The sequence below is a fragment of the Grampus griseus genome (genome assembly GCF_964374135.1).
Source record: "Grampus griseus genome assembly, chromosome: 8".
NCBI lineage: Eukaryota > Metazoa > Chordata > Mammalia > Artiodactyla > Delphinidae > Grampus > Grampus griseus.
In genome coordinates this window covers 107,989,318-108,009,571 of record NC_139002.1, presented here as the reverse complement: position 1 = coordinate 108,009,571, position 20,254 = coordinate 107,989,318, and the positions used below count along the sequence as shown (strand labels likewise).

Sequence of the window (20,254 nt, the reverse complement as noted above, 5' to 3'; positions counted from 1 at the left end):
CCACATGCTGCGGAGCGGCTGGGCCCGTGAGCCATGGCCACTGGGCCTGCGCGTCCGGAGCCTGTGCTCTGCAACGGTGGAGGCCACAACAGTGAGAGGCCCGCGTACCGCAAAAAAAAAAAAAAAAGAAGCGATTAAAACTATAAAATGGGAGAAGCTTCTAAAGTCAAAACCCCCCAAAATGAGAAAAGTTGTTTGTTAAGAATTGAAATTGCAGTTGGCAAGAAGTAAGAGCGCTTGTTAAGCAAGGATTGGTTGGGGTCCAACATGGTTGCATAGTTACAAGAGGAGACCTCGAGCCTTTCAAGGTTACAGCGGGCAGCCAGCAGCTATTGTTCTGAGAACAGCTGGTGGTGTCCTTGAGGCTGACACAGTCCAGAAAATTCAGGTTCTCAGTGATGTAGGAACAGGCCTGAAACCATGTCCACAAAGGCCACCCAGATCCATTTCAAATGCCTGAACCATAGTCACCCCCTTTTGATTTTTAAACGCATTCTTTTCTTGAATGGTTAAAGCAGATGTACAGCGCACGTTTAATGGGCCACAAACAGGCTGTTTTGGTGAGCCTGGAGTTCAGGGTGAACCACGTGCAAGCCGGAATGACCCCCTCACACCTTGACCTGTGAACATTTCTCTTATCACTGCCCAGGGGACAACTCTGAGGGGCTGTCTTATTAGGGGGCTTCCCCACGTGGTTGACCTAAGCTGCTGCTCGCATCCCCACTCAGCTTCTCTCTCCACCCAGCCCTGCACACTGTGAGCGCACCCTAAACTCCACCTCCCGGTCCCTTCCTGGGGAAGGCCTGGGGTGGCCTCCTAGCGGCGGGCTCTCCCTGACACGCCTGAATAAAACTGCTACCCACACACCCTGTTTTGATCTCCACACCACTTTCCACCATCTGACACCCTATTTGCCTGCCCGATTGTTTATTGATTACGCACCACCACTACCGCGCGTGCGCCCCAAGAGCAGGGATTTTGGTCTGTTTTGTGGGTTGTTGTGGACCCGGCAATCTGTACACCACAGGCTCAGCGTGGGCTGCGCGCCTTTGAAGCCCCATTGGCAGAAGAGGAAACTGAGGCTGGGGATCTAAGCCGCTTGCCCACCACCACCGATGGGGACGAACCCTCTCCCCACCCCCCCTCCCCACCCCCCTAGCCTGGGCGGGGCTCCCCGGCCCTTAGGGAGGCTGTGCGCGGGACGGGCCCTCAGCTGTCAATCTCGTGCCCAGCGGCTGCCGAATGGAGCGCGCGGTGGCCCGGAGTCAGCCCAGGGGGTGGGGCGAGGCGCCGCGGCCAATCGCGGGGCGCGAGGGTGCTGGGCCTCACAGGGCCCGTCTCCGATTGGTCATCTGCCATTACGCCACATCTTGGGACGACCGGCCTGGAGCGCGCGAGTAGGAGCGGGTGGGGAGCCGGGCGCGGAGACTGGCGCTCAGGTAAGCGGGCCAGCTGCGCAAGTGTGAGACGCGCGCAGGGGAGCGGGGGGCGAGCAGGTCCGGGGGTGTGCGCAGGTCAGGGGTGGGATGGGTGCGCGCAGGAGCGTGGAGGGGGGCTAGTGCTCTGGCGAGGAGGAGATGCGTGCTCAGGTGGGCAGGGGTGCGTGCGTGCAGGTGAGCAGAGGCCGGAGATCTAGGGGCGCAGGTTGGCCACCCGAAGACGGCCTTTCGGAGATGCTCCGTCCCCCGGTGGTCGGGAGATCCCGGAGGAGCCGGGACGGAGCCAGGTGGGTGCTTCCTGCGCCGAGTGGGCCGGTTCCTTCTTCGGGTGCCCCGCGTGAGCGGATGCAGTTTTCTGTTGAGGAAACGCGGATAATTTGTCTTTGCTCACTGAGAAGGTGGGAGCAGGTAGCAGGAGACTCTGAATTGCTTTACTAGGAATAGATTAATGGGGGGGGGTGAGGGGGGGTCGATGCACGGCGGGCAGGGCAGGGAGTGCTCACAAAAGACCAAACGCTCCCTCTTTTCTTTTCCAGCTTTCCCGACTAACTTAAATAATGATGTATTGCCTCTTTCCTGGACATTTTATAATTTTATGAAAAAGGTTTTTAAGGGTAGGAATTGCTCTGGTGAGATTCCCGACAAAAGATAAAGAAAGGAGACAGGAAAGTTGGAAATGAGGAATCGTGTTTATCAAAAGTGGTGTGTGAGACCTGTTATTTACTGGGTGTTTCCTGAGTGTCCGGCAGTGGGCTGGGTGCTTAGACCTTAATTCTCAGAACAACCTGTGTACTTGGCATCGCCCGCATCTTACAGATGAGGAGACTGAGGCTCCCGAGAGGTGAAGTGACGTGTAGAGTCATGTACTTAGCGGCAGAGCCGGGGTTCAAACCCAGAGATACCGGCTACATGATGGTTTGGGGGGAAGAGCCCCGTCAGCAATGCTTGCATTTAGTAGGGGGGTGGGGGTGGGGATGAGAAGCTGAGAAGCTTGGGGTTTACAGAGGGCAGGTGGTGGTTGAGCAGCCCCAGGCACCTTGAAGGTCCCCAGGAAGGCGGCAGGAACAGGCCTGGGGAGGATGGAGTTACCCCACCTGCAGGACACTCGCCACTCAAAAACCAGGACGGTTTGCCAGGCAGAAACCCAGAAAAACCATGCACAATTAATTCTTGGAAAACTTCCCACAAAATCCTTTTATGTAACTACTGCTGCTAAAAAAAAAAAGTGGCAGATTTATGCAGCAGATCTACCTATTTACGTAGAAGATCTACCTAGTAGAAAGCTGCTTTCTAAGATCAGAGAAAGTGAAGAAGCAAACTTACAAAAGAATTTAGAGGTAAACGAATTTCGGGGGAGAAAAAGGAGGGAGAGTGGGTGTATATCGTGTGACAAGTAGCTCGTGAGACAATCCGGAGAATACACAGCAAAATTCAGTGACCCCAGGGGCTGGATTGAGGGGATTTGTCTGACTTTCAAACTTCTGTTGCAGCGATGGTGTTACAGTGAGTGTATATTTTGCAGCTTTCAAAAAACAGAAACCCTGTACCTGCAGTCAAAGCTGCAGTTTACCCTTTCGAATCAAAGGTCATCATTTCTGGAATTTCCTTCCAGGGCTCACATGTATTTCTGGAGGCCTCAGAAGCGCCCCAGGAGCGGGTTGCCATGCCCCAGCCAGGACCTCAACCCTCCCCAGAGAAGCCAGGCCAGAGCTGTCCAGTGCCAAGAGCAGCCTCTGCATTTGACCACACCATCGGCAGAGGGCTGGGGGGGGGGGGATGCAAAAAAGCTGCAGGTAAACCCAAGAATGACCCCCGAAATCACTCCCCTATGCCTTGAGAGCAGATGACCTCCCTGACCCCGGAGAGAGCCACAGATGTTCCCAGAATTGTGGCTCTAAGAACTCCAAGAGCTGTACCAACAACTCATTTCATCGTTGTTAAATTCTTTTATTATACAAGTGTCCACTAGACAAACTAGGAAAAGGCGGGGCGGGGGGAGGAAGCCCACGTGGATGTCCCACACTACTGAGGGTTTGGGTATACGGCTTTTTGAATAGCTTTTTAGTGATAGACCGTCTTGCGGCTTGCCCTTGTGCTGTAACATACCAGGGAACTTTCTGCCACGTTAAGCTCATTCTTTTTAACAGTTGCTGAGTATTCCCCTGCACCGGTGTGTCAGTGTTTCTCTCACCTGTGGGTTTACACAGCCATCTGTATGTGTCCCAGGATAAATTCGTACAAGTAAATGCTGGGTCAACCTGAAGGTCTACCTGGCCTCTGAAATTGTTCTCCCACCAGGAGAGCAGCTGCCCAACTCTCACCGGTTCTGAATTGTATCATTCCTTTAAGTCCAAGTTGGGGCATGTCTGTATTTTTCAGTGTCTACCACTCCTTGGACTAACAAATTTCCAAAACAGAACCCCTGCTGTTCCGATAACATTCCAACTAAATGTTTCTGTATGTGTGTTAGGATAGTACCTGATGCAGGACTCAGAAAGGTTGGCTCTTGTCATCACTACTCTGAATTTTACTCCACAGTCTCCCAAGTGTGTCACAGAGGGTGGCGTGCACGCAGACCCAGCTCTGTCCCTGTAGGTCTGTGCTAACAACTTGTTCCGCTTTCCTCGCCTCAACCCCCTCATCTGTAAAATGGGCCTAATGATGGCAACTCTCCAGGATTGGGGTGGGAATTCTATGAGCTGATGGGTGCTTGGAGCTTGGTAGATGCTCAATAAATAGTCGTCACCTATGATAGGTTGTATCATCCAGGATCTCACGTTCTTTTAATACCCTGCGGCTTCCCCATCAGGAGTCAGAGCCTGCTTCCCCTCCCCTTGAAAGCTGGTGGGCTTGTGACTCAGTGTAGCCAGATGAATGTGCTGGGCTGACGCGGGGCAGAAAAGGCAGCTCGGGCACCTCCTCCCACTGCCTTGAGTCCGCCATGCTGGGAGGAAGCCCAAGCTAGCCCACACCGAGCGAGCACGTGATGAGCCGCCGCTCCGGGACACCCCAGGCCATAGCTACTTAGTCAGCCTCCCCAGATTCCCAACCCACGGGAACAAAGGACGAAAGACTGTTTGTTTGTTTTGTTTTGACCACACCCCTCAGCTTGTGGGATCTTAGTTCCCTGACTGGGGATTGAACCTGTGCCCTTAGCCGTGAAAGCATGGAGTCCTAACCGCTGGACTGCCAGGGAAGTCCTGATAGATTGTTGTTTTAAACCACTACGTCGAGGAGTGATGAGCTGTGCAGTGGGTAACAGAACCCTCTGGGGTTGGGCCTTGCAGGTGCATCCCCCTTAGACCTCTGACAGGCCAAACGTCACCCCGATGCCCTGTGTGAGCCCCACTGAGCCTTCCTGAGGCCTGGGTGGTGCTGGTGGTGGTGTCAGCAGTAGCCGACTCTCTGGGGCGGACTCTGATGGGGCTTGGGTGGGGCTCTGAGCACTTGGCCCTGTGACCTCATTTACCCGACAGAGTAAGTTACTTTGCGGATGAGGAAACCAAGCCTAGCGGAGAACTTGCAGCCTTGAGGGTGACATCTGGGCCTCCTGGGGGTTCACCATGCCATCCCATCCCTGCCATGCATCTCCAAATACCAGACCCTCGAGATGCCGAAAGCACTGCCACGGGGCTTAAGCCTTCTGTTGTGTGCACCCCGAGCTGTCGATGGTGATGTTCTCAGCTATAGAACATTGGAGGCACTCGCCTGGACTGCTTTGCTGTGAGGAGCCCACAGACGTCTCCCCCGCCGGGCCATGTAGTGGCCAGACTGGCCCTTGAGGTTCTCACCATGATTGCAGGACGCCTTCAGCAAAAACCACCATGGAACGTTGAGGAACGAGATTTATTGCTCATGGGTCCTGTGGGTACACGCAGCCAGATTGTGGGTAGAAAGAGGGTGCGGGTGTGGGGCTGGGCTCTGCCTTTATGAGGGCGTGAGGGCCTGAGGGCGGGGTGTCTAGGGCTTCACGGGGTCACTCTTTATTGGTGAATTTAAAGCATAGGAACAGGAATTAGGGTGTGGGAAGGGAGCAGCGCGGTTACTCAAGCTGTCAGTCGCTAGGTTACCCCGGACTTCCTGAGTGAGGGCCCTTCGTGGGTTGGGGGACGCCTCGGTCCTTATCTGGTGGTTCTGCTGGTGGCTATGTGTTTATTCAAGGTGGAGGGCTTTTGAAATGGACGCTTACTGTCAGGCACTCACACTACATCATCCCAAACCCTCAGGAGAAACATCCCTTTATCTTTGGCCCGTGGAACTCAAAATCCGGCCCAGGGAGCTGAGCAGGGTGCCCCCCGGCATTTCCCTGGCTCCTTCCCGGGTGTGGACACGAAACCTCCTTTATCCAGCTTTAACAACAAGCGCAGAACCTCGTGTGTGTTTGTGGTGGGGGGGGGGGCTTTGATGCCCCAAGACACTCAGGAAGGTCCCAGGTCCGGTACGTCTGCTGAGAACCAGCCTCCGAGCCCAGATTACTGTCAGCGGTGCCCTGTATTCTTGGGAGCTCACTGGCTCCTAGAACGTGCGGTGGGAATGTGCAGGCTCTAGCGGGGCGTGATCCGGGTCACTGGCACAAATGGCTTGTAGAAACGGTTCAGAGGCACGTGTGCTGCCTGGCGTGAGTCTGCAAAGAAGCCAGCTTTGGCTCGTTGCTGTTCACCAGCTCTGTGTCTGCCGTGTTAAGGCTTGTCTGCAAGACAACTCCTCCCTGAAGCCCTCCATCCAGCTCTGCCCGTTGTTGATCAGTGCTTACTCTTCGGCAGGCGGTGTGGGTGCCAGGCGGAGAAGCTGCGCGATAAGATTGCCTTCTCCTGGGGGATCCCCACCCGCGGGGGCCTCTTGTGCTTTAGAACCCCTAGGCGCTGAGCTTGCGCCTTTCACTTGGTCCCAGCGGCGGGCCTCGAGAAAATACCATCTGGGTCCTTATCTCCCTTTGTTCCCCTGAGTCTCTTCGTGTCCCCTGCAGGACTTTGTTCAGCGGGTTGAAAAGGATCAAGCGGGCCTTGTGGAGCGTGGGAATCTAGCGACTTGAAAGGGGGCAGTTCGAGAAGGAAAACCTGCGTTCTGCCATGAAACCGCTTGGTAAGAGGTTGGAGGTAAGCCCATCTCAGCACTGCTGCTCCTGGGCAAAGGCAGGGACTTTTCAGCTTTGGAGAAGTAGAGGCAGCTTGTCCCTCAGCTCCTGGTATCAATTCTCGTCTGACTCTTAGCAAAACAATAAATTACATCCAGAATGCCACCCTGTGCCCTATTTTCAGCCATCTCCTGCCAAGGATGTTACTTACACCTTTATTAAAAATTCAGTGCTTATGACAGAGGGGTGAATGAACGCTATTATAAGCTCAGAATAATTATCTGGGCTTGTTTTAATCCCTAGAAGATACGCTTCTTCCTTTCGGCTTTCCACATTTCGTTCTCAGCCTGTACATTTCTGGCCCTTTTGCAACTTTCCAGCACGTTAGATCAGAGTAGCTGCTATGTACCAGGCTCGGTGTTCTGTGTTTTGGGGCTGTAAAGATGGGTGGTCCCCGCCTATAAAGAACTCTTCAGCCTGCCTTGTACATCGCAGATGCTCCACAAACTAACCTGTGTAAATTAACTTATGTGGCTGCAGTTTTCATTACTGAAAAATTGTAAATGAATACACAGTTGTATTAAAGTAATTCATGTTCCCATTTAGAATAAAATCAGTGTTAAGAGGCTTATATATGAAGTGAACAGTTCCGTGACTCATCTCATAGCCTCACTTCCCAGAAGCGAATACTTCTCATTCCCTTAGCTACTTTCGTGTGGTTTTCGCCTGCTTCTCTCTAAACCATTTCCTTTCAGCGCTCCCAGCTTTACACGTTTCCTTCTATACATCTAGTAGTCAGTCAGTCATCAGAGTTTACACGGTTCTGGCAAAGTTATTATGATTTGCTGTTAAGCTAAGTAATGTACTATCATATGGTTTGGGTGTTTTCCCCCCTTTGTATGGCTTTTTGATCTTTCTGGAGTCAATGGTCGCCTCCCTTTTTCCATACACTCAGGTTTCTGTGTATCTGTCACTAATTTTTTTTCTGCGTGTTTTAACAGAGCCATCGTACATATCAATGATTGTTCTACACACTCGAACACAACAAAATGTGTCATTTCCTCTCCTCCTCCCCCCGTAGCCGTTCGTCTTGTGCCGGTGTGGACCGGTTACTGTCTGGTCCACTGCACAGCTGTTCTCTTGGGACTTCCTCCTGTCCTTTCACTGGGCATTTCTTTGGCAACTTTCTTGGATCCTGTGTCTTCTCTGAATAATAGTTAACCTGGGAATAGAACTGTAGGTTGAAATCAGTTTCCGTCAGAATTTTGAGTTTTCCACCCTTGTTTTCTAGAATCCAGCCTGCTGCTGGTGTGACTCTTCATCCTGGATTTTTTCTGAAAGCTTTTAAGATCATCTTTTTTTTAATGCCTGATATTTGGAACCTTGACAATTGTGAACTTGTTCTAGACGTGGAGACGTCACTGCTTCCCCCATATTATGACCACTGGTTGGCTTGTATGTTGGTACAAGATGAGTGGCTATGGGTGGGAGAGAGGAATGGAAATGATAAATTGCGTTGGGAGTATGTCGAAAAATTATTAATATGTATGATAGCTCTGTTAGAGCATTCAGAAAAAAAAGTTAGTGATAGATGCATAGGGACCTTAGAAAATGGAAAAAGTGAGGCAACCATTAACTCCAGGAAAAATAAAAAGTCATATACTGAGGAGGGGACATTTTATAGGAGACCTGAACGAGGAGACCTGTGAAGCGTGTTCTAAGCTGAGAAGTAGCGGGTGTCATGAACAAGATAAACCACATTTAAGGATTGGTAGGGAAATCTAGAAAAACGGTACAGATGAACCGGTTTGCAAGGCAGCAATAGAGGCACAGATGTAGAGAACAAACGTACGGACACCAAGGGGGGAAAGTGGCCGGGGAGGTGGGGGTAGTGGTGGTGGAGTGATGAACTGGGAGACTGGGATTCGCATGTATACACTAATATGTACAAAGTAGATAACTAATAAGAACCTGCTTATAACAGATAAACAAATAAAATTAAAAAAAAATGATAGGTAGAGACCTCCTTGTGCCTGGAGCAGAGGGTATGAAGGGAGAGTGGGGAAGAGGGGAGGAAGGAGCACATTGTGGGAGGGTTCTGAGCCACAGGTGTCTGGGTTCACGTAGTAAGAAGGATGTTCTGCTGTCGTTGGAAAATGAATGGAGACAGGCAAGAGCAGAAGTAGGGCCATGTGGGAGGTTATTGCGGGTTCCAGGAGTGAGTCTAAGATGCACTGATCTCTTCCCTGCCTGGAATCTCCCATCTAGGACAAGATAAAGAATAGGTGAATGAAGGAGCCCAGCCCTGTGGGGCCCGTGAACAGTGGCAGTGAGGTGCAGTGTCCGTTTGTCACGGGACGATCTGAACGCAGTGTCTCCTTCCCTCAGGGCCCAATGGCTGCAAAGTCACAGTCCAACGATCCCAAAACCAAGAGTCCTGGCAGCGTCAGCAAGGCTGCGACCCACGGGCAGTGGGGCCGTGCCTGGTAAGGCTCTCACCCATCTTCCCAGCTAGAAAGTAAAGTGGAATCTCAGTGAGAGGTTGCCAGCCTTTGGGATTTCATGAACCTATTTAAAAAATTCTTTTTATCAGCAAGACTATCATTAGTAGCAGTTTCCCCTTTTAGAGAGTGAGGAATTACAAGAAGAAGAAACTAAAAACTGATTCCAAGGACAGCTGGTGCCCTTATACCGCCCTCACTGTGCAGCGCATGGGGGTCATGGTTGTCGAGCGATAGAGTGCTGGGGACTTGGTGAATGTCCCCCATGGCCCAGAACGGGAAGCCTCTGGCCACCTGGGTTGTGAAAGGCCTTCTGCCTTTCGTGCCCTGGGCCCTGGGCTTTCTGGGGGTGCCCACGGGTCTGTCGGCCTTCAGACTGCTTACAGTGGAGCATGCAGGTGGGGTGCCTTCCCCAGGCAGTGGGGGCCTTTGCGCTGCGAGCTGACAGCCTTCTCTTGGGAAGCGCTGGCGGGTTTGCACGTGGAGCAGAGCATCCCGTGCGTCGGGTCGGAGGGTCGGGAGGGCGTCACGTGACCTCCTACCGTCCGTCCGCCCCACAGGGAGGTGGACTGGTTTTCCCTGGCAAGCGTCACCTTCCTGCTGCTGTTTGCACCCTTCATCGTGTACTATTTCATCATGGCCTGCGACCAGTACAGCTGCTCCCTGACGGCCCCCTTGGTGGACATCGCCACTGGGCAGGCTCGACTCTCAGACATCTGGGCCAAGACGCCACCTGTGACGATGAAAGCGGCCCAGATCTACGTGGCATGGGTCACGTTCCAGGTCAGCCCTCCCGGCCACCGGCCACCATGGGCGGGGCTCCGCCTCTGCAGAGCGTCCCGTCCTGCCGGGACAGTCCTGGCCCCTTGTCAGGGGTGGAGTCCTGGCTCACACTGGCGTCCTCATTCCCGGGACCCAGCAGGGAATCACCTGCAGCCCGAGGGACTTAGCTCTGTCTTCAGATCAAGGGCACCTGGTGGCATTTCAGTGTCTGACTCGCTTTCCGCGGAGCCTCCTCGAGGTTCAGGGCTGTGCCCAGCCCTGCGGGGACCTGCCGAGCAGGAAGCAGGACCCCGTGGCAAAGCGTGAGGGCGTGGCCCACCAGGGAAGCCCCACGCACAATGGGGAGCTTATCCTAAAGGGCCGCTCTCAGTCTCAGCAAAGCCAAGGCTGTGTCCCCAGCAGGTGGTTGCACAGACCTGTCCAAGGACAGCCTTGGCTCTGCTGTGACCCCACTGGCCTCCCAACCAGGAGGAGTTCATCAGAAGGCTGTCTGCACCATGAACTTGGTGAGCAGGTGGTGTTTATTATCTGAACCCAGGAGGTTTCCAGGGAAACGGTGCTGTGAGATGCCACCCCCTCCGCGCCCTGGGGTTTCCTGTTCTAAAGGAAGACTTTGGCCGCTTCTAGCTGTTTCTCCCCACGTTCCCAGCTTTCAAGCTTCAGATTCCCTCTCATTTCAGGTCTCTTGGTCCCTTTGGGTAAAAAGTGATTCAGAGCAGCGAGAGGCACAGTAGCCTAAAGGCAGAAACAGCCCGCGTGTCCATCGACAGTTATGGACACACACAGTGTGATCCATCCACGTGGTGGCATGGTGTTCTGCCATAAAAAGGGATGAAGGTCTGACTCAGGCTACAGCGTGGACGGCCCTTCAGAACACGATGCTCAGTGAAAGAAATTAGCAACCAAGGGATACCTCCTGTCTGATTCTGTTTATGTGAAAAGTCCAGGATGGGCAAATGCATAGGGACAGAGAGTGGGTTAGTGGTTGTCAGGGGCTGGTGGGCAGGGGCCGAGGGGAGTGACTGCTTGTGGGTGTGGGGTTCCCTTTGGAGGGGGTGAAACTGTTCTCTAAGTAGACATTGGGGAGGGCTGCACGAGCTTGGGAGCGCACTGAACACTTCCGGCGAACACTTTCAAAGGGCGAGTCGTCCAGAATGTGAACTAGTGGGTTCTCCCGAGGGGAGTGGCCGAGTCCCGTGGGGAGGCGGCTTGGGCGCTCTGAGTAGTGATGAGTTTCCTGTTCAGGGCCCCCTTCAAAGCCCGCAGTCAGCCTGCAGCCAGAGCTCCCGGAGCTGTAGACTCTCCTGGAAGGAATAACTGGCTCTGAGTAGGCTCTCTCCCGTTCCTTCGGCGCCTCCCCATTTATCATCTCGGTTAATAAAGCAAGGCTGTGTCGAAGCACAGCGGGCCCCCAGCTCACAGGGGATTCAGCGGAAAATCTCTGTGTCTCAGGTGCTTCTGTACGTGCTGCTTCCTGACTTCTGCCACAAGTTTCTGCCGGGCTACGTGGGGGGCGTTCAGGAGGGCGCCATGACTCCTGCAGGTGAGCTGGGCCCCGCCCCTGCTGCCCACCGCCTGTGGCAGCTCTGCCCTCCCTTCATCTCACGGGGCCTCCCCCCAGCCCCGCCCCCACGCAGCTTCCATCCCAAAGGCTGCCCCTGGACAAAGTAAAAACTTTGCCTGAGAATTTCCACACCCCGGGACCGCCCCAGATTCGAGGTGGGAAGTCACCTTCTCAGTCGGAACGGAATGAGCCCTGCCCCACACTGGCTGTGTAGCCGGGCTCATGGAGCTTCTCCCCGGCGGCGACGCTTCGAGTCCCCCAGGGGCACCTGGTGGGACGGGGCTTTTGTTAAGGGGTCCTTGGGGCTGCCTGGCCCGTTCATTCCCCGCAGTCACTGAGACCCCACCCCAGCACACAGAGAGCACCTGGTCCCTCAGGGAGGCTGCTGGGTCCCCCACCAGGTACCCTAGGGGACGCTCGTCCGCTTCTGCTGTAGCTCAGCCCCAGCCTCCGGCAAACTGCAGGCTGGTGACTCAGCCTCTGGCTGGTTCCAGACATCCTGCACCCTCTCACCCTTCCAGGAACTCGGCAAGCAGGAGCGGTTAGTCCCCAGCTCACAGCGTGAGGTGTGCCGCAGGCATTTTGACCCTAGGGGCCCGAATGGCAGCAGCAGCTGACTGGCTATCAAGCCTGGGGTCTGGGGACCCCGGCAGCTGAGGCCCAGAAAGGCGGCAGGGCCGGAGCCAGGAGCTGTTGCAGCTGGGGGAACGCCTCCGATCTTCCCTCTTCCCTCCGCAGGAATCGTCAACAAGTATGAGATCAACGGCCTGCAAGCCTGGCTCATCACGCATCTCCTCTGGTTTCTTAATTCCTACCTCCTCGCCTGCTTCTCTCCCACCATCATCTTTGACAACTGGATCCCGCTGCTCTGGTGTGCCAACATTCTGGGCTACGCCGTCTCCACCTTCGCCATGATCAAGGGCTACTTCTTCCCCACCGATGCCCGAGACTGGTACGTCCTCAGCGGCCGGTCGAGCCCAAGATGGAGAGCAGGTGCCTTTTTCTGTTACCTTGGGCTGGGAGGTTGCAGAGCCCTGAGGACTGAGAATCCTTGAAGGAGGAGCTTAAGGGAACCTGATGGACTCTGGGAAGCATCCTTTCCAAATGTCTGGGTGGCTTCTCCTGCCTTAGGGAGGATGCAGTTGAAGACGGCCGAGTCCATCTCTGGTGGCCGAGCTGTGTCGTGTAGGGCTGTCAGGGAGCAGGGGGGTGGAAAAGGCATATTCTGGTTGGGTGGCAAAGACAGTCCATCACCTCTTTTTCTGGAACGTCAATGTGGCCTGAAACAGTCTTAGTGATGAGTCCTGTTTTCTCAGTGGCTTTAATGTAAGAACTTCCCAGGGAGAACCTTACTGATGGGTGTCCATTCTCATGGGGCCCTGGGTTGGATAGTTATCAACCATGCATCCATCTCTCCTTCATCTATCCATCTGTCCAGTTCTTCGTCCATTCATCCACCCACCCATCCACCCATCTGTCCATCCATCCACCCATCCAACTCATCCATCCATCCACCTACCCATGCACCCATCCACCCATCCATTCATCCATCCATCTCCCATCCCTTCCTCCACCCCTCCCTCCCTCCCTCCCTTCCTGTCTCCCTGTATCCATCCATTCACCCATGCACCCATTCATCCAGCCCATTTATCCATCCATCCACTCTTCCCCCCATCCCTCCCTCCCCACCTCCTTCCATCCGTCCATTCATCAAGAGATGTTTGTTGGGTTCCTCCTGTAGACAGGTGTAGGCAGTGGGGCTTTAGGTGTAAACAAGATTCTTATTCTCGGGGTGCTTACATTTTAGTTTGGGGGTCCAAATGAAAATAAAGTATGTTTCCTTTACTGTTACACCTAAACTCTTAGGTTGGTTGGTGGTACTTTGAGCTTGTGTGATTTTTTTATCACATAATGAGGCTGGTCTTCTAGGACTCATGGAAATCATTTTCTCTGCTTTATAATCACATCCCCTATTGTAGACTTTGTATATTTGGCTTCTTTCTACTTACCCTACCTGAGGGAAATGGACACGAAAATATGTTTCTCTGACTAGCACAGAAATCCCTGTGTATGTACAGCAAGTTATACTTAATGAAGGTCTCCACAAGGGTTACTATGGCTGATTCTCTGATCGCTCCTGGAGAGGGCTATAGGTCAGGTAACCAAGGTAACGAAACATTCAACTTGCCCAGCAAGGGATGGGTGTGGGCCCTGGAGCCAGGCGCCCGGCTCTGAGCAGCACGCTTTCTTCCACATCTACCTCGGCATCACGTATAACTCCACTTGCCCACGGGAGACCTGAATGCCCTGTGAGTCTTTCAGAATAAAATCTCTGTCCAGTCGAGCCAGTTGGGCAGCTCACCTGTGCTGTGCCTCCAGGGAGCCTGGAGTGGGGAGGGAGGACCCTGGGCGCTGGCCCAAGGGAGGTGCACAGATACAATCGCCCCACCTTCCCTGGAGCAGAGCGAGCAACTCAAGGGCCAGAGGTGAACGTGGAGTGAAGCTCTGAGTCTGCGGGGAGGGAGGGAGGCTGACGCGACCTCTGCCTGCCGCATCCCCGCAGTTCACGGCAGGTCTCCCCCCAGGTCGCCTCTCTTGGGCCTGCCGTACCCAGGCTGGGCTGGGCACCTGTGTCCGTGCCAGCCGCGTAGGCCACTTGTGAGATGCGCTCGTTAACGACACGCATCTGTTCTTTGTATTTTAAAGCAAATTCACAGGCAATTTCCTTTACAACTACATGATGGGCGTTGAGTTTAACCCCCGAATTGGGGAGTGGTTTGACTTCAAGCTCTTCTTCAATGGACGCCCCGGGATCGTCGCCTGGACCCTCATCAACCTGTCCTTCGCAGCCAAGCAGCAGGAGCTCCACGGCCACGTGACCAACTCCATGGTCTTGGTCAACGTCCTGCAGGTAGCCTCTCTGTGGCCCAGGGGGGTGGGAGCTCTGACACCCAGTGGGCGCTGGGGAAGCCTGAAAGCCAGACAGTTTTCAAAAGACCGTAATCTGCCGCCTTTACGTGGGGGTCGGCCCCCTTCCCACGTGTCTCTGGTCAGTACACGGCCGCTCCTGTGTTGCAGGCCATCTATGTGCTGGACTTCTTTTGGAACGAAACCTGGTACCTGAAAACCATTGACATCTGCCACGACCACTTTGGGTGGTACCTGGGCTGGGGGGACTGCGTCTGGCTGCCGTACCTCTACACGTTGCAGGTGAGAAGCAGGGGCAGGGAGCCCCCTGTGACGCATGCCCAGCACAGCAGCACACTGAGCTGTAAGGTCCCCGGGCACCCTCAGCGCTGCCCTCGGAGCAGACACAGCTGAGCACGTGCCGAGCCTTGTCGTCACCCAAGTGTCTGTTGTTTTGGGGGGTGTGGGGTGGCGCCAGAACCTGGAGAAGGGAGGCTGCTCCCCTGTTTTAGGAAGAAGAGAAGGCTTAGTGTACGAGTCAGCACAGGCCACTGTAACAAATACCACGGACCAGGCGGCTTAAACAACAGCGTTCATTGTCTCCCCGTCTGGAGGCTGGAATCCGAGACCCAGGTGTGGGCAGGGCTGGTCCTCCTGAGGCCTCTCTCCTCGGCGTGTAGACGGCCGTCTCCTCCCTGTGTCCTCACAGGATCGTCCCTCTGTGTGTGTCTGTGTCCTGACCTCCTCTTATAAGAACACCAGTCCTGTGGGATCAGGACCCACCCTAGTGGCCGCATTTTACCTTCCTCACCTCTTGAAAGAAAGACATGCAACTCCAAAGACAGTCACATTCTGGGATGCTGGGTGTCAGGACTCCGACATGTGAATCTGGGGGACACAGCTCAGCCCATAGACTGAGAGAAGAAGATGATACGGAGTAAACTTTGGGTCAAAAGAAATGCTTTGGGGGATCTGGGTGGATGGAGGTGGGTATTAGTATTCATGTGTGTTCAAATCTCAAGGCTGAAAGGATGAGAGGCCTTCTTTCCTTCCGTCATTTGCATTTAAGCTTTGAGTATGTACACGCAAGAGTGGAGGAGATGCAGGGGGCCCTGCGCTCTCGGAGCTCACAGCTGGGAGGGAAAGTCCCTGACACAGGCAGTCCAGTGCGGGGAGGGGGAGCTGGACAGGAAGTGGGGTGCTGACCCCTGAGAGAGGGCCAAGGAGGAGACCCCAGCCAGCAGGTGGGGGTCACAGCCAGGCTGAGAGCAGAATGATGAGTCTGAGGGTAAGAACATTCCAGAAAGGTGGAGTGGGGAATATATCAGGGTGGGGGGGGAGGGCAGAGGGGGACATTTAAGGCACAAGACAGTTCAGCGTGGCTGGGACACAGGACGTGGGGGTGGCAGGAAGCCTTGCCCAATTGGAGGCTGGAGGATCAGAGGCCAGCACCGGGTGGGAGGCCTACAGGAGGGGAGTGTTCCAGGCGAGAAGAGGATGCTGGGGGTTGGGGGGCACAGGCTCTGGGAAAAGTTCCCACGAGTAATGAATCAGGCCGGGTCCCCAGGAGAGCCTCGGCACACGCTGCAGAGCCGAGGGTAGAAAGCCTGACTGGGGAGCCTGAGGAACCTGGGTTTGCACCTCTGTAGGGCTGCCAGCCACGGGAGGGGGCCTTGAACTCGTCCCTGAGCATCTCTGAAAAAGTAGGGCGGACATCACCTCTGTTAGGGCTGGGCATCCTCGTTCCTGCACCCGCTGTGTTCTGAGGCTGTTGGGGAATAGAGGAGAGGCCTCATCATGAACCCCCCCGCACCCCTCCCAGCTCACAGAGAACAGCCCCGCTTTCCTCTGCTTGGCACGCGGGCTCCTGTGTAGGGTGGCTGCTTCAGAGGCCTGGCCAGATGCCCACCTGCCCGTTCTGTGAGCAGGTATGAAGAGGTGTGGCGGTGGGGGAAAGAGCAGGTTCTAGGGCACTTGAGTGGTTAGCGGTGGCCTGCCTTAAACAGGACGTGCAGGAGTGGAGAGGACCAATGCTAACAGACCTTGTCGGCTGGCCCGGATGTGCGCGGGCAGGTGGTGAGTGGTTGCAGCCAGTCCTGCAGGCGATGATAACGGGGCCCGTGGTACCTGGCTGACTACCCTGTGCAGCAGCGTGAAACAGGATCACTGGGAGAGGAGGAAAATCACAGCAGAGTGAGCAGGCTTGAGGGGAGAGAGCCCTGGGCTGGGGGCCACAAGTTCTGGACTCTGGTCCCCACGCTGGATCCTCTGGACGGACCCTCTGGACTCATTTCTCTGCTTGGCTGGTTGCAGGCTCACTGATTCCCTGATTTTGTGAACACCATTTTCCAAGCACGCAAAGCATTAGCAGTAGATCACACACACACACACAGACACACACACACACACACACAGACACACAGACACACACACACACACACACGTATGTGTGTTTATTTGATTATGTGACTGGTGCGTTCAAGTCCCAAATCTTCAGGGCAGCCAGCAGGCTGGAGGTCCAGGGAAGGGTTGGTACTGCAGCTGGGTCTGCAGGCCGTCCGCTGGTGGAATTCGCTCTTATTCCAGGGATTCTTTCATTCTTAGGGCTTCCGCCGATTAGACGAGGCCCACCTGCATTGCGGAGGGTGGTCCGCTTCATTCAGTCTAATTGGAAACATTAATCCCATCTAAAAAGTACCTTCGTGGGGCTTGCCTGGTGGCGCAGTGGTTGGGAGTCCGCCTGCCGATGCAGGGGATGCGGGTTCGTGCCCCGGTCCGGGAGGATCCCACATGCCGCGGAGTGGCTGGGCCCCTGAGCCATGGCCGCTGAGCCTGCGCATCCGGAGCCTGTGCTCCGCAGCGGGAGAGGCCACAACAGTGAGAGGCCCGCGTACCGCAAAAAAAAAAAAAAAAAAAAAACCTTCGTAACAACTAACGTTTGACCAAGTGTCTGGGTCCCGTGGCCTAGCCAATGTGACACATTAAATTAACCATCACAATATTATATTCAAATAATCCTTGTAATATTGTTATATAATATGTATACTATATATGATACACATGTGTATGTATGTACGTGTAGATAGACAGATAGGAAGGCAGCTAGGTGGGTAGGTAGGTGGACGTGCAGATTTGCATAGTTACCTGTCTGATCCCACAGCAACCCTCCGGGGCAGGCGCTTCTATTTGCAGGAGAGGAAACCGAGGCAGGGCACGGGGGCAGCCGGTCAGGTGCACAGCAGGGCTTTGCACCCAGGCCGTGCTCCCGAGCCCGCGGTCCCGCTCAGCCCGCTGACCTCTCCCGCTCGCCCTGCAGGGTCTGTACCTGGTGTACCACCCCGTGCAGCTGCCCACCCGCTACTCCCTGGGCGTCCTGCTGCTGGGCCTGCTGGGCTACTACATCTTCCGGATGGCCAACCATCAGAAGGACCTTTTCCGCCGCACGGACGGGCGCTGCCTGATCTGGGGCAGGAAGCCCAGGGTCATCGAGTGCTCCTTCACGTCGGCCGATGAGCAGAAGCACCACAGCAAGCTGCTGGTGTCCGGCTTCTGGGGCGTGGCCCGCCACTTCAACTACACCGGCGACCTGATGGGCAGCCTGGCGTACTGCCTGGCCTGCGGCGGCGGCCACCTCCTGCCCTACTTCTACATCATCTACATGGCCATCCTGCTTACCCACCGCTGCCTGCGGGACGAGCACCGCTGTGCTAACAAGTACGGCCGCGACTGGGAGCGCTACACGGCCGCCGTGCCTTACCGCCTGCTGCCCGGAATCTTCTGAAGGGCCGCCCCGGGAGGAGCCCCCAGCGGGGCAGGGAGGAGAGCTGGAGTCAGGTCCGCTGGGGCAGCAGGATCTCTGCGCCGCACTCCAGGAGCCTCTGCGTCCTCACCTGTAAGATGCAAACAGCCCGGCACTTGTCCTGAGTGGAATTCCGGGGGCTTACACCGACTGCCTTCTCGCCAGCAGAAGTGACCAGCTTTCTCCGTGCAGTGTCCCCAGGGTGGGAGGATGACCTGGCTGGCTCACAGATGACGCTGTTTCTTCTCTGGGGTCTGAGCTGCCCGCTGCCCAAACAGCAGGAGTCCGACACTGAACGGGATGTCTTCCAGCCCCCGTGGTCAGTCCTGCCCTTACTCTTGCTAAATAAAGTAGAAGTGGACACGTAAGCTGTGGCAGTTATCAATTGACAGCCTCTCAGCCCCAGGTGCAGTCCTGCATCACCTGCTCTGCGGTAGTGAGCTGTGCCCTTCAGACTTCTCTCCTTCGCACGTGCACCTCGTTACATTTGTCTGTAGAGGGCGCTAAGGGATGCTGCATCTTCTGGTTCTGGGTCTTGTACAGACTTGGCCCAGGCAACCCAGAGAACTTGGCCACACCATCCGGGGGCCTCACCCAAGCCTTCCCCAAGGAGACCTGAACCCCAGCCTCGGGGACGGGACACCCTTCACGTGTTTTCTTACCTTGGGCACACTCCTTGACCCATAGGTATTCTGGTTTTTTTTTTTTTTTTCAATTTACTTATTTATCTTTGTCTGCGTTGGGTCTTCATTGCTGCACGCGGGCTTTCTCTAGTTGCGGCGAGTGGGGGCTACTCTTCATTGCAGTGCACGGACTTCTCACCGCAGTGGCTTCTCTTGTTGCGGAGCACGGGTTCCAGGCGCGCAGGCTTCAGTAGTTGCGGCACGCGGGCTTCAGTAGTGGTGGCTTGTGGGCTCTAGAGTGCAGGCTCGGTAGTTGTGGCGCACGGGCTTAGTTGCTCCGTGACACGTGGGATCTTACCGGACCAGGGCTCAGACCCATGTCCCCTGCATTGGCAGGCGGATTCTTAACGACTGCGCCACCAGGGAAGTCCCCACAGGTATTCTTGACAGCTCTCTTTAGACGTTATGCCCTAGTCGAGTTAATAATTCTTTATTCAGGTGTATCTGGGACGTATTGCAGGTTTGGTTCCAGACCTCCCCAATAAAGCGATTATCACAATAAAGCGAATCACACAAGTGTTTTGGCTTCCCAGTGCGGAGAAAAGTTAGGTTTACACGATTCTGTACTCTTTTAAGTATGAAATAGCATTGTCTTAAAAGACAGTGTATACACCTTGATTTTAAAAAGCTTTATTGCTAAAACATGCCAAAACGGTGACCATGGTAACATCACAGGTCACTGATCACAGATCACCGTTAACAAACAGAAAGAAAAGTTTGAAGTACTGCCAGAGATGCCAAGATGTGACACAGAGACGCGAAGTGAGCAAATGCTATTGGAAAAGTGGCACCGGTAGACTTGCTGGATGCAGGGTCACCAGAAACCTTCAGTCTGTAAAAAGCGTGATTATCTGCGAAGCACGACGAAGCAGATGTGCCTGTTTTAAACTTTCCCTGTTCAGACTTCTTTGTGGTTTGTCTCCCAGTGGGGCCTGGACATAGACAAGGGCTCGATTTCTGGTGTGTAGAGGCGATGCCCGGGGAACTTTGGGTCAGATGCTTGGGTCCTGCCTCAGAGCTTTGGGTACCGATCACGGGATTCAGGGGAGGGCTCCACACTTTCCCCACCGTTGGCCCTCTGTTGGGGCCACTCTTGTGCTGGGTGTGAGAATCCATTCCGTTTGCCAAAGGAAGAAATTCCAGTCTGGCCACCTGCCCCCCACAAGAGAGCGGAGAAGCCACAAAGATGGCGGTGCTAGGCTTGCTTCACACCTGGAGGAACCGAGGACTGGAGTGTGCTGGGGGCCCCGCTCCCTGGGCAGGGAGGGCAGGTGCAGGGCAATGCCTCCCCTGCTCAGTCTACAACTGGTTGAGCAAAGACAGGCGGCCTCCTGAACAGCCAGGAGGGGACCGGAGCTTGGGGCCCACCTGGGCCGACTTGAGAGCCGTGATTTTCCAATGCTGGTGCCCCACCCCTGCCCATGGAGCTCATGGGTCAAAGGGGGTCCCAGGTGTTTGTATTGTCACCAGCCACACAAGTGGTTTGAGTACCAAGGCCGGAGCA

The 20,254-nt window shown here is 54.9% G+C and overlaps 1 protein-coding gene across 2 annotated transcripts; it reads left to right on the top strand.

The window, feature by feature from the left end:
- Positions 1-1,369: 1,369 nt before the first annotated feature.
- On the top strand, positions 1,370-18,423 carry DHCR7 (7-dehydrocholesterol reductase). Of its 2 annotated transcripts, none has more exons than XM_082660605.1 (9): positions 1,370-1,439; positions 6,406-6,521; positions 8,902-8,999; positions 9,575-9,797; positions 11,250-11,340; positions 12,100-12,313; positions 14,068-14,272; positions 14,440-14,571; positions 17,585-18,423. In XM_082660605.1, the coding sequence occupies exons 3-9, from the start codon at positions 8,908-8,910 to the stop codon at positions 18,047-18,049; spliced, it is 1,422 nt and encodes a 473-aa protein (XP_082516731.1). In that variant the 5' UTR covers positions 1,370-1,439; positions 6,406-6,521; positions 8,902-8,907; the 3' UTR covers positions 18,050-18,423. The 2 variants fall into 2 exon arrangements, with proteins under 2 accessions (XP_082516731.1, XP_082516730.1); XM_082660604.1 differs by having other exon boundaries at positions 6,406-6,535.
- Positions 18,424-20,254: the final 1,831 nt, after the last annotated feature.

Excerpts from the sequence above, each read along its gene's own strand:
- DHCR7 (XM_082660604.1), top strand. The coding sequence starts at position 6,509 with ATGAAACCGCTTGGTAAGAGGTTGGAG. Across the intron at positions 14,273-14,439 it reads TCTTGGTCAACGTCCTGCAG|GCCATCTATGTGCTGGACTT; the intron begins GTAGCCTCTCTG and ends CCTGTGTTGCAG. Across the intron at positions 14,572-17,584 it reads CGTACCTCTACACGTTGCAG|GGTCTGTACCTGGTGTACCA; the intron begins GTGAGAAGCAGG and ends CTCGCCCTGCAG.